The sequence below is a fragment of the Alligator mississippiensis genome, chromosome 1, assembly GCF_030867095.1.
Source record: "Alligator mississippiensis isolate rAllMis1 chromosome 1, rAllMis1, whole genome shotgun sequence".
Lineage (NCBI taxonomy): Eukaryota > Metazoa > Chordata > Crocodylia > Alligatoridae > Alligator > Alligator mississippiensis.
This window is the reverse complement of record NC_081824.1, coordinates 176,598,984-176,626,765: the sequence shown is the minus strand read 5'-3', so window position 1 is coordinate 176,626,765 and position 27,782 is coordinate 176,598,984. Positions and strand designations below refer to the sequence as shown.

At 44.9% G+C, this 27,782-nt stretch overlaps 1 protein-coding gene across 2 annotated transcripts in view; it reads left to right on the top strand.

Moving 5' to 3' along the window:
* LOC102573864 (ALK receptor tyrosine kinase) overlaps positions 1 to 24,245 on the top strand; it is a 438,013-nt gene extending 413,768 nt beyond the window's left edge. For both annotated transcript variants that reach the window (XM_059717199.1, XM_059717197.1), the window contains 3 exons: positions 7,321 to 7,452; positions 18,258 to 18,389; positions 23,018 to 24,245. In XM_059717199.1, coding sequence (XP_059573182.1) covers positions 7,321 to 7,452; positions 18,258 to 18,389; positions 23,018 to 23,172 — 419 coding nt within the window. In that variant the 3' untranslated portion in view covers positions 23,173 to 24,245. The remainder of the gene's footprint in view (positions 1 to 7,320; positions 7,453 to 18,257; positions 18,390 to 23,017) is intronic.
* Positions 24,246 to 27,782: the final 3,537 nt, after the last annotated feature.

Below are 27,782 nucleotides of genomic sequence, written 5' to 3'. Positions count from 1 at the left end.
GACTAAGTATCTGCACATCTCATTAGCTCTCAGATGCTGTTCTATACTCTTGGCGGGACTCATCTGCATGGATGTGCTGGCCCAAAAAGGCTTTAATGGCAGCAGGATTTTATGGCGTGCAATTTTCTGTGGATCTCATAGACATGAATGTATGATTATGCTACCCTTGGATTATTCTGCAGCCTCAACAGCCTGGGATCTGCAGGCTACAGGACATATTCATAAATGTCTGTAGAACCTGCAGCACCTCCTTTTTCACTCTCATGGGCCATACAAGGCAGGGGATTGGGCAACAAACAGAAAACAGGCAAAAAAAATGACCACCTATTGCTCTCTCTCTCCACCAACAGGGAAACTGGACTGGGCACTGGCTGGTTGTCCCATTGGTCAGTGAATGCCTCTTAGATTTGGTCCTATGCCTGAACAGGGAGATTGGGCTGTAAACTGCCTCACTGGAGTCAGTGGAATCTTATCTGCTAACCTTACTGCACAAAAATTGTGCCACATCTCAGAGCAGAGAGGAGTGCAAACCATATTGCTTGTATCCCCAGTCTGGCAGCTGTGATACGAATGTGTTTAGAGCCCCATCCTGTGCATTACAGCCTGCACTGGGCCCCAACATCATCATTTGCTTCTCCTTTCAAGTTAGAGCTCAGAATGCCATTTGTTTAATGTTGCTGTTTAAATAATAATCTATAAAGCTCCAAGTCAGCCATGGAACAGCTTAATGACTAGTATAATTTATGGATGCCACTGGCTACATAAACACTGCTGTAAATATAAAGGATGTCTCCAACAAATTTTCCTTTGATGCCTATTTGATTTCATTCGTTTTCCTTCCTCCAGCTGCCATCTTATGTGTTAAGTTGAGATCGCTTGGCTCAGCAGGCATTGTCACCCAGGGCTCACCTGAGCTCGAGGTGTTTGAGGCTAAAAAATGAAAAGCCAAATTAAATGTCTATGTTTAATATAAAATAAATCACTTTAATTAAAAATGAATGAATTGCCCCAAACTTGAATACAGATGCCTGCATTTAAACAAACAGACCATTAAGACGATCATTTGTTTGTGGATGGCATTCTGTAAGCTTTTTTTCTTTTTAATTCCCCAATCTTCTCTGTTGTCCAGTTTGCCCTCCCCTCCCCACCACTTCCCTTCCCCATGTGCATGCCCTGAATCAACAAACACAAGAAGGAAATAATTCATCCAGCGACACTATGACCAATAACTCACCCAGCTGCAGTTCTACTATTTGTGTTCTCTGACCTATGTTACCATCCATGCATATGCCCATCTAATGCAAATCTGACCTAATTCATGCTCCATGTCAGTGGAGATAAATGAGCAGATAAATGCAGTCCGTGCTTTCACAGGATAAGCTTAGAGAATTACTTGAGGTTTGATTGAGACTAATGATTTTAAAATGCTGTGTGCAGTTGACCTTAGAGGCCAAGGTGCTCTTGGGTCTCAGCAAAGATGCCTGAAGGAAGATGCTCTGGATGCTTGGTTAGATTAAGAGTAGTAATTCATTCTTGTGTTGAGGAAACTGAAAGCATTTTGCAAAAGCTACCCAAAACACGTGCCCTTGAAATGCAGCCACTGCTGGGGCAGAACACTTTTTAAAAGATCAGAACCATATTCTGTAAGAGATAAGATAAGGCAATGCACAAAGTGTCCTAGTTGCTACAAATGCCTCATTTAAATTAAACCATGGGGCATTCAGAGATGCAAAATGATAGAAACTGGCCAGCACTTCAGAGATTAAATTAAGAAACAACTGGACGCACATTTACTTTTGATTCAGGAAATGCAGCCACAGGCCTGCAGTGGCTCAGGCCAGAAGCCGGAGGGTACTACAGCACAGCTCTCTGGCATGTAGTCAGCATGGGCTGTGTATTCACTCCCTCTTCCTGCTGCACCCAAGGTCTCTGGGATTTGCAGTCCAGAATCACATCAGCAGGACTCTGCGAGGTTGCTCATCCTGCTTCCAGATGCCTCTGGGATCTGTAGTCCACAGTCACAGCCAGCAGTAACTTTCAGTAAGTTTAGCAGGGCAGGGCAGCTCTGTACTTGGGAGAAGGGGGTTTAACCCACCACCCTGGCCTCAGACCCCAGCCTGGGTTTGCCTGGGGGGAGCAGTCCCTGCCTCCTCCTCACCCCCTCCTTCCAGCCCTCCTCTGATGGAACAGACCGCACAGGCCAGCCCAGGACTGGAAAGTATTCTGGGGTGCTGGTGGGACTGTGATTTAGCTTATACCAAGAAGGGGTCTGAGACAAAAGTTTCATAAACTGGTTTGACCCAAATCAGTTAGGTCTGGTATTACATTCAACCAGATTTATCTTAAAACAGGTTCAGCCATTTTGAAACTGGTTTATGTACACTGAACCTCTGTTCTGTGATAGTTTTAAACCAGTTTCTGATTACCTAAACCAGTTTACATGTAACTTTTGTTCCTAGCCCTAAAGGGAAGCATACCACCTACTGGGTCACCAGAGTCACTTCCTGTCGTATCTTAGTTTTTGTATGGACTTTCTTGCCTCCACTCTGCTGACCTTGTGCAGTCTGAAAAGTCTTGATTCAGACTAGAAAAAGACATTGTGTTTGTCCCATGTGTGTTTGTCATAGAACAAAAACATCCTAGGATTGACATATACACATCACCCTTCTAATATGGGTTTAGTGAGCAGCTGAACGTACTGCCACTTTTCTGCCGTTGGTTAAATTATGCAATCCCAGGATAACTGCACTTTGTGATATCCTGAGATAAAATTTTAGTACTTCTTTTTCTGAGACCCTTTTAAGGATTTGTCCTAGGACAGTGGACATGGATGTCTGAACAATTGCACTTTGCCCCAGGATAAAATGGTTTATCCCAGAACAAATACAATTTCAGAAATAGGAAGGGTCAAACCTGTCTGTGGTAGCCTATAGCCTTCAGATTCTGCACCTCGGAGGTGGAGGGTAGAAGGTAATGTTTTGCAGGGGAAAATCTCCTTGATGCCCTTCAGATGCTCCCTCCCTGAGGAGCCTGCCAAGATGGTTAGTGATCAGCCCTCAGCCACAGGGCTTGCTTCTTCCTCTGGAGTTCTCCTGTATCGCAATGCCTTGACCCTGACAAGGGCAGCACATGGCCTGTATGCTGCAAGCCAGAATTGCTCTGAGGCAATCAAAAAATATGAGCTGACAATAACACAGAGCACCCTGCTTAGGAGCAGGGGTCTTTTATTAAAAAGCTTTGGTGTGTATTTTTTATCTCCTGAATTGATTTGTGCCATAAAAAGAGCTTGAAAAGAAATAGTGGTTGTTTTGCTGCACGCTTCATTAATTTTTAGTTTTGGCAGGCAATATAAATAAAAGTATCAAGCACACATCTAATTGAATCACAAGTGATTTCCAACTCTCTGTAGTACCAGGGAACATGATGTAGCTGTGCTGTTTAGCAAGCATGGATGAGTCAGGCAGACAAAAGACATTGGGTTTGTTCTGCCAAGAGCCTTTGGGTTCAGTTTCCCTTTATTATATGAAAGGGGTAGGAGTTGCTGTAATGGGGAATTCACAGTGGAGATGGGCTTTGGTCGAGTCATTACTGAAGGGCAGGTCTGCAAGGCATAGTCGTACAGAAAGGACCTTGGATGTTGAGTAGGCAGCAGGAAGATGAAAAAGAAGGAAAGCAGGAAAATTGGTCTATAAACTTACAGTTTCATAGGTATTATGGAAAGGACCTTTGCGATCATTCAGTCTGACTTCCAGGGTAATATAAGCCATAGGGCTTCTCAGGCTTAATTGTTACTAAAGTAGTCAGTGTGGTCTAACAAAGGCATGTATTGTAAAAACAATAATCTAGTTTTGACACATAGTATGTTTGCTCAAGGCAAAATGAAGGGGACAGGTCCCCAGGAGACTTGCAAGAAGCCTATCACTCTATTTAACATGTGGCTATCTAGTAGACAAGGGGAGAAAGTGGTACAAACATAACCTATACATTCCCCCAACTCCAGAGTACTGGCCAACACCAAGAGTAAGAAGTCCATTTTCTGTCCCTCTACTGATTACTATAGAAAGCAATGGTCATATGTGGACCTGTCTGCCAGGAACAAGACAGATCTATGAGTCCATGTCACCAGGCCTTTAAAACACCTGTCAGATATAACACATGTTGGTGTCTCCTGATCTAAGCTAGGTGTGATCTGTTGACTGTCCTGTTCACTTGACAGTTTGCTGGTCATGTGCCACAATGGCTATTGACATTGTCAAAGTGGCAGTAATATCCCAAACCAGAATCTGAGCTGTTACCTGTGTGCAGAGGTACAGCACACTCATTTCAACAGTTCTTGGTTCTTGGAGCCATCAAATATCTGTAACCTTTGCACATTACCTCTGTGTGCTTTGAATTGAGTGTTCTACCTGTTTTCTCCTGTGCCTAGGAAGCAGGGCACAGAACAAGCCATGATTTGCTCCTCTTTAACATATAATTGCTTATTATAATTACCTATAATTACTCATTGAATAGGGCTGTTTTTGAGGTTAAGTACCTCTTACTTTATTTTCAGACTGGATTTCAGCTCACAAGTGGTAGCTAGGAAGTGATTTCAACTCTCAGGTAGTAGCATTCAGGATGTGATCTGAATGCATGGAGCTGACCATTTAGTGATGCAGTCACTAAAGCCGAGGTAGTCTTTTTTTTTTTGTTTAACCGTGGAGTGGGTTAGAGATGTCAGGGAGCTTGGATTCTCTGCCATTGTTTCACCATACCGGAACTGACTCAGTTAAATCACTTAACCCTTCTGTCCTCCAGCTTCCCCTTCCAGAAAAATATCCAGGTCTAGCTCAGCTCCTGGTACATATGAGGTCAGAAAATGGGAGTGCCCTCTTCAGCCCCGCAGAGCATAAGCTACAGCTTTGCATTTCTTTAGAAGCCCACAGAGGTATACCTGGCATGCTCTGCACTGCCCTGAGCAGCATTGGTGCATGAGGTAGCCATCGGTGCCTGTGCTCCTGATGGCACTGGCAGTGGAGGTGGCTGGGTCTGCAGTGTGGCTGCTGTTATTTTTGTAGCCTTCCCTAATGTGGCACCTGGAGCTAGTATCCCGGTTGCCCCCCTTTCTCCTTCACTGTGTTACTATGAGCTGAAGGCCTGTGCTTTGGATTCTATGTTTAGATTCCAAAAAATGAGCTCCCAAATAGTGTCTGAATCTGCTTTTATAAAAGCTGCAGAAATGTAGTGCACTGCATAAATGATGCAATAAGCAATAAATTTCCTTGCTAGTGAGCCCCAGTAGGCATGCTGTGTTTTTGCTATGCCAGCCAGGGCAGTGAGGTTGTCAGCTTTGATACACATGCTACATATCTTACAGATAGTCAGTGCTTGGACCCATACTTCCTTCTCTCCCTCAAAAAAAAAAAAAAAAAAAAGAGAGAAACAAAAAACCCAAATGACCGATAAAAGGTAGGTGCTGCAGAAGAAGAAACTCAGCAGAAGATGTTTTTCATTCTGAATTAGTACTGAGCCAGTGCTGCAGCATGGTTCGTAGGGGTACTCTGATGCTACAGGGTGCTTTATTTTGGATGAGATTTAGCACTCAGGTTGTGACCGCTTGTACTCAGAGAGCTCTCTGCGTGCTTGCCAGGGTTGAAGTGTTGACCCCAGCCCAATTCTAACTTTGGTAAACAAGTGCTCTGCCAACCTCAGTTCTCCTTGTCACTTTGCAAGAAGTTTTTCTCTCTTCTGAAAGTCATGGTGCAGTGTTGCTGTGTGCCATGAAAGAGCTGCTTCATCACCCACCAGAATAATCATACTTAGCTGATAAATAGCACATTCTAGCCATAGATGCTGATGCATTTGACAAAGGAAGGTCAGAATCATTATTGCCTTTTGGCAGAGGAGGAAGCTGAAGGTCAGAGAGGGGCAGTTACTTCCTCGTCGGTGTCCCACACACTGCAGGTTAGTGGCAGAACAGGAGCAGAACCCTGATCTTCTGACTCCCCGTCACACCCCACTAGGTTGCTTCTTTTGAGCTGTGCATGAAGTGAATCCAGACGTGCCAGGCCAAATTCTGCTCCTTTGCACCTGTGTATATCCAGATAAATTCCATGGGACGTTAACAGAGTTCCACCTCCAAAATAGCTCTACAAATACTAATAACTGTGCTGTTTTGGAGGTACCCCTGAGAGCTAGTAAATAAAAGTGGAATTTGATCCAAGGTCGGTATGGCTTCCTGGGCCCTTCAGGTTGGAAGATCCTATAAATGATTCAGTTAATGTTATTATTGCCATTGACTTGAGAGCGGGACAAAACTTGGACTAAGCTACTTGTTATATTTGTTTAGAATCATTTTATGCATTAGCTAAGTAGAGTGTACGCTATACAGGAACTAAAATCTTTCAAACCTATGCTTTATATATTAGCCTAGCATTGCTAGTCCAGCCTTATTTTCTGTTCCTCTGTATGGTGGCTAGTACATCCCCTCCTTTTCACACACCCCTCCCCCCCAGATCAAAACGTATATTGTCAGAGGAGAGGAGGGATGAAGCAGAATTTGCCTTTCAGCACCAGGTTATGTGCTTGAATCCTCTTTAGGTGAAAGCTCACTCAAAACTATTGGTGTTTCAAAGCTTCTTCACCCAAACAAAATGAGGCAGTGATTTCAACAGCATTTGTGGCCTCTTTGTTGGCAATCTGCAAATAAATAAATAGCTATGATCAGGCTATAGGTCCCAACCAACTTCTCACTCTTAGGGGTGTGATGGCTCCAAGTCAAAGGCAAGACATATTGGCAGGAAGGTGTACAGGAAGCTTGTGTTGTTGCTTGTGCTCCAAGCTGTTCCCGAGTTAACGGAGAAAGCACATCAATTTGCAAGACTTTCAGGCTAGCAGTAAATTCACATTCGATTAAAACCCTAAATTGTATGTCATTTGACATACCACTTTCTTCAGTAATGCAGCGGAGTAGACTGTGGTAATTCAGCCTTTCTTGAAAGGGTTCAGCTCTGCCTTCCAATGCAAAACACTGAAACTGTCTAGTGAAGTTTAACTCTAATAATTCATATGGGCTATGTGGCATTAGGATAAATGAAAAGAAATGTGATGACTTGGATTGGAATAGTGAATGATGGCAGATCTGCTAATGCTTGTCATGACCACACACCCTTAAGGGAGCAACTTTGCACTTGGACATCAAGTGATCGAACTGGGTCCTTATTTCTGTCTTCCAGCATTCTGTAACCATATGGTTGGAATCACAGGAGGTTTTGCAGCCAGGGGTCTGGGGGCAAAGGTGATGCGGCACTCTGAACTTGTCTGTGTTTTCCTTTTTTCTAGGATCTCCCCCTGCTTCCAAAATGGTCCTTGAAGGCTTCTTCAGTTGCTGGAATGGAACAGTGATCAAACTGAGGCAAGCATGTGATTTCATCAGGGACTGCACAGAGGGAGAGGATGAGGGAGACATTTGCAGTAAGTAAACTGAAATCTCAGTTTTGTCCTTCCTCCTCCCTTCTAGAAAACAGGAGCCATTTGCTTCCCCATCATAGGGAACTGAAAGATTTGGAAACCTGGTAGTGCTCATTTGATCTCTCTGGATATCTACCTTGGGCTGGCTATGAACATCTAAAGTTATCCCTGCACTGGTATGCGCTAGGTCTTATGGAAAACCTGTGATCAGTGCCCTAGAAGCTCTTACTGCTTTGTCCCAAACTCCTTATCAGGAGTGTAGGGTAATGTGGATTATTTTGACCAGTTGTCTGTTGAATCAGAACTTTGCTATGCGTTCATGAGGAAAGTCCTTAAAAAGGCTTCAGTGTTATGCATCAGATCTATTTGATGTTCATGCTTCTTAGACATTTATAGTGAATACGGTGCCAATGAAAGGTACTAAGATTGGCAGCCCAGGTGATTGGAGGCTTCTGGTTATCCATTGAATAGGTACACTAAGGATACCAAATTGTAGCAGCCTGTCTGGTGCTGCCTTAAAACTGTACTTCAGTGTGGATATTGATGAGCTGCCAGATCTACACTACAGGATTTGGTGGCATAGCTCTGTCCACCAAAGGGTGTGAAGGGGCATGATCCCTGGCTGAAGTAACTGTGCTGGTGAAAGCCCCTGGTGTAGGTGCAGCAATGCCAGCAAAACTGATTTTGTTAGAGTAGCTTCTTTTGCTGGGGGGGTTGCTGGAACCAACCATTCCAAACAAGCTGCCATATCCACCCTTGAAATACTTTGTCTTTCATTATGGCAGTAAAATACTCCTGAAATGTAGACCTGGCCTAGGAGTAACATGGGCACACAGGAAGCATTCCACCTTTGGTGTCTGTCACCAGCAAATGGTCTGGTCAGAATGAGTGGTGTCATATTTTTATATGAAGGTATGAGTAACTGGGACCTGAACGGCAACCATCCAAAATAGGTCTTGTAGGCCCCTGACAGATGTTATGCTTCAGTTGTGATTAACTGGTTAATCACACCTTTAGTGACCTGGCTACATGTTCAATCAATTAGTGGTGTGATAAAACAAAGAATAAGCCACAAAGTTATAACACAAGATGTGTAATAACCATGGCTGGTTTTTATCACATCTTTAATTGAATGTGTGGCTAGTGCCCAGCCTCTGGAGCATGCAGGAGCCTGTCATGTGCTACAGAACCTGGGAAGCCCCTCAGCTGATTGGTGCTTCCAGCCACAGCAGTGCATCCTGGACTCCTGAGGTTGGAAAACTGGCCAGCTGATGAGGGCATATGCTTCTTTGGCTGGGAGTCCCAGTTAGCTGATGGGGCTCCCAGCTGTGGGAGCATATAATGTGTTCCCCTGGCTGAAAGTCCCCATCAGCAGACAGAGCTCCCAGATGCAGGAGTGCATGGTGCACTGCTGCAGCTGGGAGCTAAGCTTGCTACTTCCCAGAAGGAGCCTGGGATCTTCCCTGCACCGACCAGCAATATGACTTTACGTGATCTGATGTGGGATCCTACAATTGCACCTCATGTGTGGCATGGCAGGAAGTGCAGTTGTTGGGATCCTGCATCAAATACCATTGCGCCTTGACTTTAACATCATTCAGGGACCACAGGCCATCAAACGTCATGTAGTCAAATCAATGATTATTTCCACCTCAGGAGAAGTTAATGAGCAATCCCAGAGCAGGTTGCAACAAACACACCTTCATGGTAGCAGTGTTGCATCAGGGATGAACTGGAGCAGATTTGAGTCAGAAATACTGACTGAGCCCTTGAGCCCTGTGATTCCGTCTCTTAGACATTGCATTACAATTAAAATGCCATTTAAAAAAAATCTCATTTATAATTCTCAATTTTTGCCTAAAAACCTGCAAGCAGAGCTTTTAAGGAAACTTAATGTGTTTTTTTTTTATTGCACTCTAGGTTTAATTAAAAACATTTAATAAATGGTGACAATTAGTAGGGTTCTTTTTACCACCAACTGCATTTCACTTCATTTCACTAGGGAAGTATATTATTTACCCAGCCCAATAAAAGGGCTCATCAATAAATGTATGTCATGTCTACATCTGCTGTGCATGGATGCACACTGCAAGTGAAATCCTGCCTTAAGTGGTGGGAGCAGAACAGAGTGGGAAGCAGAGCTGTATCAGCTGTGATTATGATTCAAAAACCATTCTCCCTATGCAGGGAAGGCCTACAGGAGTCTGCTTACTGTGGTTTTGAAAAGCTAGGATGCACCTCTGGCTAGCATCTCTTGCCAGTCACAGCATGCACACACCAGCTGGCCGAGGGGAGGAGGGAGCTGTTGGACTACACCCAATACTGGGCCAACTGGCAAATAAGGCAGTCCCCTTCTTGCACTGACATGAAATACATGCTCTGTTTATGGAACCTCGCCTACTGTTGAAATGTAGCCATTTGCAGGATTAAACACAGCAGTTGCTGAGCAGTGCGCAGGAACACTACACAAAAATCTGAAGCAGAAAAGGAAGGATATTGGACCTGGTTCTCTGCAGGTGGAACTTCCTTGCAGTCAGTGGAGCTATGACAACAAAGATTTTTGTCCCACCATGTCCAACAGAAATACAGAGAAAACAAAACATAATTAACAGAACTTAGCTGGGACTGACACCCTCTAGCTATAGAGAAGCATCATTCCAGGGTTTTGTGATCGCAGTTAGTTAGATTGTTAGTTTTGCAACTCATCCGAAGACAGTATCTTGTGTAACACCATGCTCCTTTGAGTCATTTATTTCAGAAACCTCTGTTTTTTAGGAGTCCTGCAATGCAGCAATGATGGGGTCCAGTCCTCTTCAGTTTATAAGATGTAATGAGAGCTGTGAGTTTCTAGTCTTGAGCGTGGGGTTGCATGCTGCTTTTTGCAAGCCTGTTCAATTCTGATTAAATTCTCTGCTATTGTAAAGCCACCCCATTAGTATGCTATACTGAGTTGTGTTGGCATAAGTTTTCCTTCACAGAACAGAAATGGTCAAATATTTTAGACATCAAATATGTCTATCTGTCAACTCACTACACAAAATACCTAATCGTTCAGCAATTGGGTTCTCGTTTAGTCCTGAACAACTTAGACATTTTCATCAGCTTTTTTCAACCATGGCAAAAAATGAATCAGATTTGCAGGGGGTTACTCCCCCTCTGCCCCTTCCCTCTCAAGGCTTTGCTGCCACATACACAAAAAAGCTGTCAAGCTGTAGCCATGCTAGAAAATGGGGCAGAGGGGTCTTTAAAGCCATCTTTAACCCAGTAGTTATCTTTTTATCAGCTTTATGAGAGGCTGTTTTTTCCTACTATTTGTTTTGGACATTCAGACTTTGCATCTTTTCTTTCGCTCCCCACTTCCACCGTCCCCAACCTTTTTGTTTTGTTCTTTAGCTGCAAAATTTACCTTAAAGACTACTTTTGGTTAACACCTTTGACTTACTACTGGTCAATGAAAATATCACAGTGATTTTTCTGCATACAGCCAATTAGTCTTTGTAGAGCCATTAGAATAAGTTTACCGCTGAAGAAAGAAATAATTTGATTTATAATGAGGGAAAAGAAGCCCCTTCAAAGAGACAGAAACAGACTTAGATTCCAACCAGTAGTGGCTTAGGGTAAGATGCACAGATTTAACAGATCAGGAAAAGTGTGTAAAGTGATTTCCTCTATTGCAAATTGGAAACGTCATTGATTTCATGCTTTCCAGCTGATACTATTCCCCTGTGTATAAAATACGGGTGTCATTACATGAAGTCATGACCCTAGCCACTAGGCTAGCGTCATTCTCTCCCTCCCTTGTTCACTCTCATTCAATGCATATTTAAGTATTTTTTGCACAGGGGAGCAGCATCAATAGGAGAAACCAAGACATGCAACTTAGATCACCAATTATGTGAATGACTCAAGCTCCACTCAGTGTGTGGGTGAAAGGAGTGTGCATATGTGCCTGTTGGGGGATGAGTGTTCATGGTATCTAGACTCTAAATGAGTTGGTGTGTTTCATTCAGAACATGAGCAAGTTCTACAGGGACTAGTTCTCTACCCAGCTGAAAATGTGTGAGGAGAACAACTGATTCATCTGTACTTTGGGGTTGGCTATGACTCAACTGAAGTTACCCATCGTTAAAATGATGAAGTGACTTGTTACCTACCATGCAGTACCTTCTCCCTTCCTATCTTGTTTAATCTTTGTTGTGTTGCTTACCATTCTCCCCATCTCTCAGCTGAAAGCAGGAAATACAGCAGAGAATTCTAATCACCAGGGGTCCTGGTTTTCACTGATTAAAAAAAGTCCCCCAATTTTCAAATAAAAAAAGTAACCCAAAATCCACATTTTTCTATGATTAAAATGAAACCCTACTCTCTCTCTCTCTCTCTCTCTATATATATATACATATATTTGAAGAAAATGACACACGCACATATAGAGAGAGAGAGAAAGAGAGAGAGAGAGAGAGTAGGGTTTCATTTTAATCATGGAAAAATGTGCATGGGGGGGTTAATCCAGAAACTGGGGATTTTTTTTTATCAGATAAAACTAGGATCCATGCTAACCACCATCAGTTCTGATCTCAAAGGTGCCAGCTGACACTGCAAAAAAAAACCCTTTATTTAGTGTGCTGACATTGGTGGTCCCTTATTTGTACTTTATTTTTGATAGACCTTGGCAGACCTTGTTTTGGCAGAATAAGGGTGGCAATGAAAAACATAAACTTGGAGAGCTGCAGAGTGTTAAGGATTAGCACACTTAGATGATACTCTGCTCCATGATCTGAAACTTCCTACTATATCCAGTAAAAAGCCATAGATCTTAAGGCGAGAAGAGATCTTTACGATCATTGAGTTTGACCCTTTTGAATAACACTGGCCATATAAATTTACCCAATAATTCCTTCAACAAGCCCATAACGTCTGATTGATCTGCAACAGATCTTTTCCAAAGATAGCCAGTTTTGATTCAAAGTCTTTGAGCAATTGAAAATACACTCTACCCCTCTGCAAGTTGTTCCGGTATTTAAGTTTCCCCAGTGTTTCAAGGGCAGGATATGTGAACTAAAAATGGAAACTCATAAATCTTTACCTAGCTTTCAAACTGAACCTAAACTATTCTGAAGGTCTGACAGTGTCTGGTGAAGGATCAAGTCATCACCGTCTCTACCGCCTTCCTTTGTGGAAAGGGTCCAGCGTGGTTTCTGCTCCCTCAAAGTATTTCTGGAAACTGTCTATGGTGTGTCTTCTGAATTCTCTTTTGTCTGTGTCCCTCATTCCCAGTGGGCAGTACTCTGGTCTCTCCGGGTCTGAACATTTTGTTATTGATCTGTCACTAATAATGCTGTCAATTATATCAGGTTTCACCAACCCTAGTAACTCCTGCCTTCCCGACTCAGGCAGAAATCTCCCTGTGGTCAAGGGAAGCTTGCCTGGATAGGAAATTTAGAAGGGAGAACCATGAGTCTGGATATTGCCTCTTCAGTTCAGAAAGGTTTTCTTCCTTTGTGCAGTACATAAAGCCCTAGTAGTCTGCGTAATGCTAATGAGATCCTGCTGCATATAAATTCAAAGAACCGGGGCAATGTGCTTTGACAGACTATCTCTAGCTTAAAAGCTTTTCCTGGAGTTGCAATAAATGCATGTCATAGCTTTTCTGTGTATATGCAGCATTAAAGAACAGCAGTGAGGAATACAGTGCATCCAGAATACAGGACAACCAGAAATGCATAAAGGTGTATCTGTGGAGGTAAAAAGAAATGTACTGTGAAAGAAATAGCTTTTTATACATCTGTGTTTCTATATGTACAGTGAGCTTAGCTGCATTTTTTTCTGACCTCCAGGTAGAGTTTGCTGCTTAGATGTTCCCCCCCTACTGCTGTAAATTGCTTACACCATCCTAGCTATCACAGGACAGTAAAATGAATTCAGTTGCACACAAAGTTGTGCTATTTCCATGGGTATTCAGGGTACATTTGTTTTCGTTATTTTCTTCAAATTCCAACCTAGGGCTGAGCAATGAAATGGAGCTAAGTTTTATAGAGGGGTGGGACACAAGAGAGCTTCTCTTGGCTTACCAGCCCAAAACTGAAAGGCAGACTGAATGAATCTGGAGACCATAAAATGCAAAACCTTAAAACAGCCTTTAATTAATTGCTGGGGTTTTGTTCAATTTACCCTGCATTAAACCCGCAGACACATGGCTATGTGAAATTTGTTGTGCTCCCTAATTAGGTTTCTTGAAGGTCAGATGTTCCCATTACAGACACTGTCATCACAATTGTTGCTAACTGGACATCTTTCAACAGAAAGATCAGTGGGCTATAGAAACTGAAGCTCTAGAGGTTGGAGTGGAGATGAGTGTTGGGTGGGCAAAAAAATAACCTATGATCATTGTTTAATCAACTGCCAAAAAAGAGTCACAGTGTCATGTCTGATTTCCCTCTTATATACCAGCTGCCTGTATGGTATTTATGAAGATAGATCTTTTTCCCCACCCCTGAAATTCTCTGCTTTGTAAAATGCTTCTGGAACTGAAGAAGGACAGTAGTTAGTTGTGTTAGTCTGAAGTTAGGCAGAAGGTGGGGCAGGGTAGCAGCTTAAAGGCAAACTGTTTCAGAGAGGAATGAGCTTTCACAGGCAACAGCCTACTTCATGAAATGCAGTGAATGGACTGGTAGAAAAAAAAATTATATATAGGAGGGATGGGGGTGGAAAAACACTGCTAAGAGGGAATAAATGTGTTGATTGGGTCCATTGAGATGAACAAGTTAGTTAACAGCCAATTTAGGTCATGGAAGCCATAGGACTGAGATTTCCACTGATGTCCATCCACTGATCTGTGGATGATTTCTTGCTCTACAATTTCATATTCAAGTTGGGTTTTAATTTTTTTTCATTTAAGGACAGATACTCCAAATCCATGACAGAACATTCAGGGAGGTCCAAGTGTTCTGCCACAGGCTTTTGTATGTTTCTGGAATTGGCATCCATTCGTGTTGGATTGGCATTCATTCATTTTTTTTACATATGGTTCCATCTGGCCCATGTAGATAGCAGAGGAGCACTGTAAGATGCTTACAGCATATAGGATGTTGGTGGAACAAAAGGTGAATGAACCCCAGGTGTTATAATTTGTGGTGCTTGGTCCAGCACTGACATGGTCCATGTTGATGAAGGGGGAACATCTGGAATCTGGGTCTGTAGAAAGGCTGGGTGACTTGGTGAGACTTATCAGAGAAATGTTGTTTGGAGTTGGGGTGCTGCCTACACAGGACAGGGTTGTAGAACCATACCAGGGCCACTCTGGATTGGGTCCACAGACCAGGCCCCGAACCAGCCCTGTGCACTGTGCTCTGCATGCAGGGCCAGGACTGGCATATGCTGCATGCAGCGCACAGGGCCAGTCTGGGTCTTATACTGCATGCAGAGCCTATATTGAACCAGTCCTGTGCGCTGGATCTGGCACGCAGGGCTGGTCTGTGGGCCTGATCTGATCTATGGGGCTAGTTGATTTTGACACTCCTGAGCTCCATGATGCATCTGTTTAATGTAGTTATATCATCTTCAGGACTATAGTATGAGAGTGTTTCAAACTGTTTTTTTGTATTTAGCCTCCATCAGTCCTGAGGGAAAGCCAGGGGGCTGTTGGTTTGGAGTGAGGGGCAATGGCATGGGCAGGGCACCAGCATATCAGGGTTGCTCAGTGCCACAAAGTGTGTGGGGGGGGGGGCGGGACAGCCACAGCTGGATCTGTGTCCTGGTGAGTGAAGGGGGCTGGGGCAGCTCTGATTTTCTATGATAAAACCCAAAATCAAATGCCAAAATGTATAGGTATTTAGAATTTATTTTATTATATTGATTGAGGCACTGGAAGGTTTCCAAATTGCTTTAAAATTGTAACTATATCAATAAAACATTGTGTTCAACTAATACCTATATATATATATATATAATGGTGTTTCATTTTAATCACGGAAAAAACATGGATTTTGGGGTTTTGATCAGAGAATTTGCAATTTTTTAAACAGAGAAAACCATGATTCCTGGTTACTAGTGATAGTAACCAATAAATAGCATTGTCCTTCCTGGACAATTATGTTAAGATCCCATGTTAAGATAACCCCCAGGGTAAATCCATGAAACAGGTAAAGTAAGAAAACTATAGGTGCAGACAGAAGTGACAGTTTTCACCTGGTCTGGCCCCTGGAAGTGCTCAATAGCCATGACCAAACACAAGTGCAGAGCGCTTTAAAAGTGATCACCTTAATTGCCTGAGGGTACAGATGAAGATGCTCCAAAATGGAGCGCCCTCAATAAATTCTGTTTGAATATACTGGGAACAGGGATGAGCTGATGCAACTCATTCCAGCTGCTGGCACTGTCTTCAGAATGGGAGTGGGAAAGGGACTAGAGGAAGTTTGCCCCCTGCCCCCCAGGTGTCTGCCCTCCCACTCCAGCGTGGCTGGGAAAACTCCAGAATATACCTCCCTTCCCTGTCTTCTCCTGCCTCCCATCCTCTCCAAGTTCACTGATGATACCAAGTTATGGGGCAGAGCTAGTACACTGGAGGGCAGGGAACAGATTCAGGCCAACCTGGACAGGTTGGATCAATGGGCAGAGAGAAATAGGATACAATTTAATAAAGATAAATGTAAGGTACTCCACCTGGGAAGGAGGAATCCCCAGCACACCTATAGGTTGGGGAGTGTCCTTCTCAGCAGCTTGGAGGCAGAGAGGGATCTTGGAGTCATAACTGACTCCAAGATGAACATGAGCCAGCAGTGTAACTTGGCCATCAACAAGGCCAATTGCACCTTGTCATGCATTAGCAGGTGCATGACTAATAGATCAAAGGAGGAGATGCTCCCACTCTATGCGGCACTGGTCAGGCTGCAGTTGGAGTACTGTGTCCAGTTTTGGGCGCCACACTTCAAGAGGGACGCAGAGAATCTCGAGAGGGTCCAGAGGAGGGCCACTCGCATGATTAGTGGCCTTGGTGATAGACCCTACGGGGGGAGGTTGAGAGACCTGAATCTCTTCAGCCTTCACAAGAGATGGCTATGGGGAGATCTTGTGGCTACCTATAAATTTATTAGGGGAGGTCAACAGGGAGTAGGGGACGCTTTGCTTACTAAGGCGCCCCAGGGAGTGACTAGGAATAATGGGTGTAAACTAGTTGAGAGTGGATTTAGGTTAGATATTAGAAGGAAACTTTTCACAGTAAGAGTGGCCAGGATCTGGAATGGGCTTCCAAGAGAGGTGGTGCTATCACCTAGCTTGGAGGTCTTCAAGAAGAGGCTAGATAGTCACCTGGCTGGGGTCATCTGACCTCGGTCATCTTTCCTGCCAGGGGCAGGAGGTCGGACATGATGATCCATTGTGGTCCCTTCCGACTCTACAATCTATGAATCTATGAATCCTGAGAGAGCACCGGAGCTTGGAGGGGGGCAGGGCTAGGGAACTGATGCTGCAGAGATGCAGCCTCTTTCGATGGATTGGCTCCAAATTAGAGCTGATCACCCATCCTACCTGACCAAACAGCTAACATCTGTTGGGTCGGGAGGACTGGTCTAACTCGTGGCACTTTCTGTAAAGTGCCATGTGTAAGACAAGGGAGCTGCATTTCTGTCTGTGGCTTATAAACAGGACTAAGAGTAGGTAAAAGATTGCTGGAATAAGTAGATTTTTAAGAGAAGGTACTTGGATAGTGCAGGATAGAGACTTCTCCAATCTGGGACAGCCTGAGTGCATGTGCTTTATCACAAGAACTGGAAGGAGCTGAAGGGAGCAATACAAAGAGAGAAGGTTAGAAAATGAATAGGAATGAGAACAGAGAAAGCATTTCACAGTTTTGTAAAGGGAGGGGACTCAGCTAAAATGTGGTTCCTATTTTGATTCATATGCTCAAAGGAAACCAATGAACACTTAAGTCTCAGTGCCTGGGGCACAGGAACCTATATAAAATCCCAAGCTAGTATCAGAATGAGTGAGCTTCCAAACTGCAAGTATGATTAAAAATCAAATATTCTCTTTGCATCCACCTGTCTCATGGAGTGTCTTAAAAGGCAAGGAGGTGTCATTATCCACTTCTGCAAATGCAGAAACAGAGGCCCAAAAAGTACCACAATTTGCATGAGGTCACAGGGTAGTACATGGCAGGAGTGAAAGTAGAACCTGAATTCCAGCAGCCAGTGTGATTCACCAGACTGCACAGGCCTCAATAAAAGGAGAGAGACAGCATGTTAAAATGTCTTTCACTGATGGTAATTTTTGCTTCCTAGATTGGGCTGCGGGGCCTGAAGTTTGGAAAACTTGGCCAAGGGTAGATCCTGGAAGATGTAGAGACCAACCACATAGGAGACCCTATAACAGGGGTGGGCAAAATGCGGCCCATGGGCCAGATGTGGCCTGCGAGGCCATTCTATCTGGCCCGCAGGGCCCCTAAAAAATTTAGAAAATTATTATTTATCTGCCCCTGGCTGCCTGTGATGCAGCCCTCAGTGGCTTGCCAAAACTCAGTAAGCGGCCCTCTGCCCAAAATAGTTGCCAGCCCCTGCCCTATAATGTCTAGTGTGCAGATTTGTCCTCTTATTAAGGAGACAGTCCCACTTTTAAGTATGTTAACCTTTTTTCTTTCCTCCTCCTGTCTTCTTACCCGCAACATGATGGATGCTTAATGCCAAGAGGCCCGAGGGCTATGGGAAGCAGCATGCCCCAGAATCACTCGGGGTAAACATTCTCTTCTTGCTTTCTTCCTGTGCCCAGAAATCCACTAACCATCTTCTTTGTGGCTTTTCTGGACTCTCTCTCCACAGAAAAACTTCCTTCCAGTTTTTACTGTTCATTTGAAGAAGGCGACTGTGGCTGGACACAGAGCTCTTCTGCTTCTCACATTCCTCCATGGCAGATTGGGAACCCGGAGTACAGCCGCTTTCCTTCACTAGAAGGTATGGGACACAGCAGTCTCAATATGGGCAGGTGGGGGTACTTTTTCAGTGTTCAGCCAAGAAGTCACAGGTGCCTTGTTTTCACACATTACTTCATAGTCAGCCATCGGTACAGCTAAGCCCTCCTTTCCTCTAAGATGGATCCTTCACCCTTCTGAATTGCCTCTTCTCTTTGTGCAGATCCTGACTCTGCTCCCTTTTGCCCCTGGCTATTCCTTGCTTTCCTTCCCACCGCTCAGTTCCCTTTTAGCCCCATCATTTCATATTCCATTCCTTCATGCACACTCTGTCCTGACCCTCTGCCCCTCCTAATCCCTGATAGCCCCACCAACTTTTCTTGTACAAACCCCTGGTTTTTAAACAGTTTATGTCTCAGGCACTGAACTACCACGGGGCTGAAATATGGCAGACTACCTGCTTCCAAGAATGTTTTCCCTAATACAGTAACATAAATCAGATGAGACATTTATTGCTTAAGTGCAGAGCAGCTAAAGGAATACAGCAATAATAGAGCACTGCATCTGCCATAAACACTGTATCCCAAGAATGTTTACAAAGTTAAATGATACATAGTGAGGCAGCAAGGGTCAGCTGCTCCACAGGTGTAAATTGGTGGAGATTCATGGACTGCAGTGGAGCTACACTGATTTATGCCAGCAGATGGTCTGACCAACAATATTGCAGAACAAAGAGAAATTGAGCCAAAGGGAAGGAAGGAAGGGAAGATCATGAAAGGGCACAGTGGGTAACTGACAAAAAAATGTACCACTTCATGATTTATCTAGGGGTCATAAAATGAAATTAGGCCTGTGCAAAGTGGCTAGTATTTGCTTCGGATTTGGATTCGGCCGATTCGGGGACAGTGATTTGATTTGGATATTCAGATCGCTATCCCGATTCGATTCGGCCAAATCTGATTCAGATATTTGGCTGCTGAATCTCCAAATCTCTGAATCAGCCAGGCCAGGCCCATGCTCCACCCACTCTCCCAGCCTAGCAATGGCTGCCCCGCCCGCCCCACCTCCTGGCACTTGGAAAAAGAAAAGCCCCGATCCACTGCTGGGTTGTGGGCGATCCCCATTGCCCCATGCTGCGTGGGGGGCTCTGCATGAGCCCCCTGACCCCTCCCCCAGCCCCCCCCCACTGGTGCTTCGCCAGCTCTGGCCCTTTAAGAAAACAAAAACAAAAACCCTAGACTCACCATTCCTGCCAGTGGGGGGCGATCCTCACTGCCTCACACCACATGGGGGGTTCTGCACGAGCCCCCAAAGCCCCGAGGCCACTGCAGGAGCAGTGAGTCCTGGGGGTTTTCTTGTTTGCTTTTTTCCTTAAAGGGCCAGAGCTGGCACAGGCAGGGCACCCATGGCAGGGTTGGGGGAGCAGCGGGGAGCCCCTGGGCTCATGGCAGAGCCCCCCAAGCAGCATGGGGTAGTGGGGGGCAGTGGGGATCACCCCCCACTCCCCCCTGCCCGGCAGCACCTGGTGAGCAGCGGGGCTTTTTTTTTTAAGTACCGAGCTGGGGCAGGTGAGGCAGCCATTGAGGGGCTCAGGGAGTGGGGAGGGCCAGGGGGGCTGGCAGGGGTCCCCCTATGGTCCCCTCCCCCAGCCCCCCTCTCCTCCAGTTCCCCTGTTCCTCACCCCTAATACTTACCAGCTCGGAGTCAGCTACAGCTCTCTGCTGCAGCCACTGGGGACTGCCCAAATCATCAAAGCTACCCAAATCTTTTCTGAAGATCCAGAGAGCTTTGAATCGATTCGGACCTTTGAATTGGCCCCTGATTCGATTCAGATTCAGAGATTCGGCCACCGAATCAGGCCGAATCTCCTTCAAATCGAATCACCACCTGAACCTTCTCGCAGCCCTAGTAGTAAGTTTAAAACTAACAAAAGGATGTTCTTTTTCACACATGGTGTGTAATTGAAGTGTGGAACTGATTGCCACCAGATGTTATGGAAGATAACAGTTCAGCCAGATTCAAAAAAGGATTGAACAACACCCAGCAACTCAAAAGGGACTGAACAAATTCTAGGAGGAAAGGTGCATCAGTAGCTACTGAGCATGGGAGTTAGGGATACAGCCTCTGAACTAGAACTTCCTAGACCTTAAATCCTGGAGGCTGCAAGTAGGGGAAGAACAGTACAGTGGAAAAAAAACCAAAACCCTGTTCATAACCAATCCATTCTTCCTTTCAACATCCACTCATTACCACTGTTCAAGCTAGGGACAGACATTCAACAAGCCCGAGCCTGAATTGATTCAATCTTTGCAGGCTAGTCTAACTTGCAGAGCTTGAACCGATTTGCAGTTGGATAGACATTAACTTTTGAATCAAGAAACACAGGCTTATGCCTGCAGTGGCTCAGGCTAGAAGCCAGGGGGCACTGGAGCAGCCTTCCCTTCCCTTCCACAATGCTGAGCTGAGGGGGACGTGGCCAGGCCCTGGCAGAGCGCTCCGATTAGGAAGGGGTTTAAACCTCCACCCCAACCTGCACAGTCCCCAGCTGGGGTGTGCCTGGAGTGGGAGGGAGAAGCAGCCCTTGCCCAGCTTTTCCTTGCTCACTGCTGAAGGGGCACGAAGTGTTACCAGACCCCAGGGCACAGCTAGCACTCTGACGCAAAGGGAGGGTGGAGAGGGAGGACTGCTTGTGTGGAGTGCATGCATCTGTTAATGATACTGAGCTTTTCAATCTCCTTCTCCCTGCTTCTTCATACTGTCTGCAGCAAACTGACAGGCAAGGGAGCCAGCAGAGTTGATAACACAAAGTTTATCAGCCCATCAAGAAAACAAATGTTTCTCTTATTAGATCAAGCTCTTCTTAAACAGCTTTTTCCAAGGAAGGAACGGAAGGACACTACCAGCTTACCTGTTGATTAGGTCCCAAAAGTCTTAAGCAGACACTGTTCTGTCTGCCTTTGTCCCAGTGAAATTGGAGACACACACACACAGATACCTCTCAGCATTAACTAGCATGGGGGTGGCTGTGACCAGTTGCTGGCTAGGGTCTGTACCCTGGGGTTCATGCTGTGGGAGAGGGGAATCCCTGCTTGAGCAGTGGGGTGGGGAGGGGGGTGCAGGGATAAGCCAGGCAGACACTGCTCTGCATGCAATCCCCCACCTCCCTTCTCAGCAAGGTGGAGCGGTGATAATGCTCTGGCTAGGGAGGAGAGGGTTGGGGCCAGCCCTGTTCTCTGTAGCAGACAGCACAGCCCAGCCCAGGGCTGAAAAGCATTCTGGGATGATGGGGGACTCTGATTTAACCTGAACCAGGAAGGGGTCTGGGACAGAAGTTACCTAAACCAGTTTGACCCAAATCAGTTAAGTCTGACACTACATTCAACCAGGTTTATCTTAAGTCAGTTTCAGCCATTTTGAAAGTGGTTTATGTGCACTGAACTTCTGTTCTGTTACAGGTTTAAATCAGTTTCTGATCACTTAAACCAGTTTATGTGTAACTTCTGTCCCTAGCCTGTGTGACATAGGATACTGTGCAAGATGGACCTAGGGTCTGACCCAGTAAATGGCAGTTCTTATGTTCTTATCTATCCCAGTGATTCTCATCCAGGGTGTTTGTGGTACCCAGGTGTACCTTGAGATCCCCTCAAGAGTGCCACAGGGTGCCACTCAGTGTTAGCACAGGTAGGTGTTAGCACTGTTAAGTGTACACACAATTCACAAGATAAACCCAGAAATTTCAAATAGAGATTCATAGCATTATCATATAATTCTGCCCTATTGTGGACTTCATGAATTATTTGCAACAGAAGAATTGCCTGTCATTTTTGTAGTGAAAAAAAAATGTGAAAATGGAGACCTGGCATTTTCTGAGGATTGCCTTGAGTCTAAAATGGTTGAAACCCACTGATCTATCATGTAGTGGTGAATTTAATTCAAGTCCAGGCTGGACAGTTGCAGCAGAATTGGAGTTCAGTCTACCACAGTCCAACACAGTTCAGTAACATCCTGCTTTCACAGCTATCCAGCCTCATGACAGGGGCAGCAAAGCCAACCTAGGGGGAGTTTGCAGCAGAGTGGGCCCACTGCTCAGCCCCACAACCCCAGGCCTCCCCATATCTGCGTAGGAATGAATCTCCCTTCCCATTTTTCTCTACTTCCTCGATCCTAGAAGTAGCAGGCATCATAGACAGCCCCTCCTCCCCACCCCCTCACTTCCCCCCCTCCCTGCAGCCCTTGTTATGAATGGCCTTTCAGCCTAGATGAACAGAGAGGCGTTGAACTTTATTGTTATTAACCTGCCATTCTGCCAGCAGAAAGAGTTATGTAAATTGTTTTTTTTAAATAAGCATTTTCTTATGGATCCAGCAAAGAAAATGAATCCTCATGTCACAAATAAAGAGAAAAGTACTGTGTGTGAAGAAGGTAATCAGATTGCTTACATACATTTTCTGAGTAGGTCCCTAAGGAATGTGAAGCTGCATTAACTGCAACCAAAGTCAATTGAAAAATACCTTTTGCTGTATGCAATTCTCCTGTAATAATGGCCCAGTAATGCAGACAGTCGGAATGAGTAGGATCACTAGAGGAAAGTTCCAGGGAGGCTTTTACAGACCCTACACCTAGAGGTGGTTCATGACAGCATGTTCTTTTCTCTGTTTGCCTTTTCTGTAGGCTGCGCGCTTTTGCTGAACACCAGCGAGGCACTTGCAGCAGAAACAACCGTCGTGACCAGCGCTGTGTTTCCAGCTCCAATTAGAAACTCCCCCTGTGAGGCAAGTCCTGAATTCTCCTCTTTCTCCTTTAACACTTTCCGAACTCTCAAGTGACCCAGCTCAGTTTTCAAACAAAGCCACTGACATGCTTGGTGGCTCAGACTGGCACGTGAGGATAGGTGCCCATTTTGGGGACCCACGTACAGGCACAAGATCCAGGTGCCCTGTTACAGTGCACAGCCGAAACAGAATCTGTGTATGTAAAATGAAGACTGTCTGGTTTATACTGTAAATGTAAGCTGGTGAGATGAGTTTTGTATTAATGATCATCATAATTGGGCATCTATGTTAATGCATCGATCAGCCAGAACTCTGTAAATATAGTGACAAAGGGCCATACCATGGGTTTGGCAGCCTAAGTAGCAAAGGGAGAGGGGAAAGATAGAGAATTGTCTTATACCAATAGTAGCAACCAACAGCATTCCCTTTACAGGCAATAGCAAAGATACACATGCCTTGGAAGGTTGCATACTTACTAAACTTGTAGATGACATAAAGTATTGGCTTGTAACAGGCACTCTAGAGGGTAGGATTAGAAATTCAAAATGACTTTGCTAAACTGGAATAAATGGGCTGAACTTAATTGAATGAAATTCTGTAAGGACAAATGCAAAGTTATGTTCATAGGATACAATAGTCAAATACACAGATATAAATTAGGGAATGACTGGTTAGTCTGTTCCACGTGTCGGAGCAGACATCTGGCACATGTATAGGTGCTCATAAGTTTCACTTGCAAGTCAAGGGAAGTGATTATTCTGCTGTTCAGCCCTGGTGAGGCCTCATGTGGAGTACTGTATCCAGTTTTGGGCCCCCCCCAATTCAAGAAAGATGTGGATAAATTAGAAAGAGTCCAGCAAAGGACAAAAGGAATGATTAGCAGTCTAGGAAACATGATTTACAAGGACACTTAGGAAGAACTGAGATTATTCAGTACTGAGAAGAGAAGCCAAGAGCTTTCTGGGTGGCATGAACAGAAGCATCATATCTAAGTCACAGGAAGTGATTCTTCCACTCTATTGAGCACTGGTGGGGTTTCACTTGGAGCATTGTGTCCAATCTTATGGATTTAATTGGTGTTGCTGAGTAAATCATATGTGGTCTAGCACCAGCAGTTCACAAAATAAACACGCATTTTTTAATCTGTGTCCAATGCCCTGGAACATTTCATAGATTTCATAGACATTAGGGCTGGAAGAAACCTCACAAGATCATCAGGTCCAAGCCCCCCACCCAAGGGGCAGGAGTCTGTTAGGGTCAAATGATCCCAGCAAGATAAGCATCCAAGTGTGTCTTAAAGGTGTTCAGAGTAGGTGCTTGCACTGCTTCTGCGGGGGGGGAGAGGGGGGCCTATTCCAGACTCTGAGGACTCGAATGGTAAAGAAGTGTTTTCTTATGTCCAGCCTAAAATGATCTTCCTGCAGTTTGTGACCATTAAACCTTGTCTTCCCTTGGGGTGCCCTGGTGAACAGATGTTCTCCCGGTTCCTGGTGCACACCCCTTATACTTATAGGCCACCACCAAGTCCTCCCTGAGCCTTTGCTTTTCCAGGCTGAAGAGTCCCAAGTCCCTCAGTGTTTCCTCATAAGACTTGTTCTTTTGTCCTCTGATCGTGCACGTGGCTCTCCTCTGGACTCTCTCAAGCTTCTCCACCTCCTTCCTAAAGTGCAGAGCCCAGAACTGGATGCAGTACTCCAGCTGCAACCTCACCAGGACCAAGTACAGTGGGAAGATGACTTCCTGGATTTTGCTTGAGATGCATTGATAGATGCAAGCCAGGGGTTTGTTTGCTTTGCTGGCTGTGGTATCTCATTGGTGGCTCATGTTCATCTTGTGGTCAGTCAAAACTGCCAAGTCCCTTTCGGTTGTGGTGCTAGCAAGTGTAGCACTAACAAACCTATAAGTATAATGTGAATTTTTTTCCCAAGGTGGAGCACCTTGAATTTTTCAGTGTTGAATGACATCAGGTTTTGATCCACCCACCTTGCAAGCCTGTCCAGGTGGGCCTGAATCACGAGCCTATCTTCTAGCATGACCGCACTTTCCCCATAGTTTGGTGTCATCAGTGAATTTAGCCAGTCCACTTCTCATACCTGCATCCAGATCATTTATAAATATGTTAAAAAGTACTGGTCCAAGTGTGGAGCCCTGGGGGATGCCACTGGTCACCATGCACCACATTGACATGGTTCCATCATCTATCACTCTGGGTCTGACCACAGAGCCAGTTCCCAAGCCATTGAACAGTGAGGTTGTCAAGGCCACAGTTCTCCAGTTTAATCATGAGGACTTCATGGGAGACCAAATCAAAGGCTTTTTTGAAGTCCAAGTAGATGATGTCAACCTCTTCTCCTTTTCCAGTAATGCGTCACCTGGTCATAGAAAGAAATGAGGTTGGTCAGGCAAGACCTACCTGCAACAAAGCTGTGTTGGTTATCCTTCAGGATGTTGCATTCCATTAGCCTGCTGATAATGGTTTCTTTGATGATTTTTCCAATATCTTTCCAGGGATTTGAGGTCAATCTGATTGGCCTCTAGTTCCCTGGATCTTCTTTACTCCCTTTCTTGAAGATGGGTACCATACTGGCCCTCTTCCAATCGTCAGGAACCTCACCTGAGCACCACAAGTTCTCAAATATCCTCACCAATAGCCATGCTGTGATGTTTGCCAGTTCTTTTAGCACTCTTGGGTGCATTCCATCTGGGCCAGCTGATTTATGGGTGTCTAGTCTCTCAAGGTGTCCCCTCAAGAGATCTTCACCAGTGATGGGTGTGAGTTCACCCATGCCCTGGCAATCGTCCATCTTGCTAGGCAGGGTGATCCCCTTGGGCTGGTGGAAGACCAATGCAAAGTAATCATTAAGGAGGTTAGCTTTTTCCTGGGTGTTTGTTGTCAGCTGCCCCATTTGGTTTGTCAAGGGTCCAATGATGCCCTTGTTTTACTTCTGACTACCCACATATCTGAAGAAGGACTTTTTGTTGTTCTTGATTTCCGTAGCCAATTTGAGTTCAGTTTCGGCCTTGGCTTTCCTAGTTTGCTCCCTGCAAGTGTGGGCCAGTGCCAAATAATCCTTCTTGGTGATGTTACCTGACTTCCAACACTTGTAGGCTTCTCTTTTCAGACACATGAGGTCCAGGAGTCCTCTGTTTAGACACGGGGGACGCCCAGCCCTTTTGCTACCTTTCCTACGTGCTGGGATGGACTTCCCTTGTGCTTTAAGGATAACATCCTTAAGGAGTGACCACCCATCATGGACTCCCCTCACTGTTAGATCCTGGTTTCTCAGGGCCTCAGCAACCAACTTCCTGAGCTTATGGAAGTCGGCTTTCCTAAAATCAAGGATTTCTGCACTGCTGACTGATTTGCCAGCTTTGCGATGGATAGAGAAAGTGATCAACTCATTATCACTGTCTCCCAGCTTCCCTTTGTCTCTCAGGTCACTCACCAGATCAAACCCTTTGGCCAGTACCAGATCCAGGAGCGCCTTACCTCTTGTTAGCCTGTAGACTTCTTGAGACAAGTAGAGTTCATCAATGCAGGTGAGAAAACTACATGACCAATCAGATTTGACAGAGTTTGGCATACTGTTCTTGGTTTGTTTTGGGGGGTTTTTTTATTATTCTAAATTTTCATCAAATACTAATGATTTGGGGCAGCTCATTTCTCAGAACTTCAGACCTAGAAATTACAAGTGCAGTTGCCACAGCTGCATCAGAGACTAGACAATCTCAGCTCCTGTTAACATTTTCCTGGGCACGGATTGGGAATTTATGAAAAATCAGCTGCCTGTAAGATATGGCAAACTGGGCACCCAAAATCACACCTCATTTTTTAATATGCAGATCATTCTTTTCTTGTTGTGCACTTAGCATTGCAAAATGAAGACTATCCCTAATCAAGTGATCACAGGAAAAGAAAAATCATGGAACATGCTGAGAGGCCCCAGAGGAAGGCATAACATAAAAGGGAAGGGATGGTTCTTTTAAGGTTTGATCTACTATCCCTCTGCTGAGCATCTCATTTCATGCAGGAGAATATGTGCTATTTTGTTCTCTTGCTGCATTCACACACTCCTCCTTTAGGAAACTCCTTCTAACTTGCTTTCCCTTCTTCAACAAAGACACACAGGACCTGAATATTTTAAGACCTCATTGTGCCATGGACCAGAAAGGGTGTGTGTTCTCCATAATCCGCCTGCCACAGGAAGCTGGCTGAAACAGCTCCCAATATGCGTTTTTTTCCTTATGCATGCGACAGTGCAAATAATTAAACTTGCCATCAGGGGGAAGCTGCCATCTATTTCATCTGCTCACATGCCGTCCCACCTCCGTCACTCCCCTTGGCACTTAAAAGGCATCCAGACACATCCAGCATTGCAGCTGTTGGTAATAAAGAGTGAAGGAGTTTGGCAAGGGTTTTTGTCTCTTGCCTTTTTATATAGTATAAAAACCTCTGTTCTCGATAGGGCCCTCGCGGCTTCAAATTCCATCTTACTGGAACAATCTGTCTGTGATCGGAATAATTTAATCCTACTTCTCAGCTCAACACACAGAGTGAATGAGGCTTTTCTTCCATTTATTCTTCGAGTAGGTGCAAACGAACTTCCTCATAATGGGGTTATGAGTTGGAAAGTGGTTGTGAAAATAACATCATGCTGCTCTGT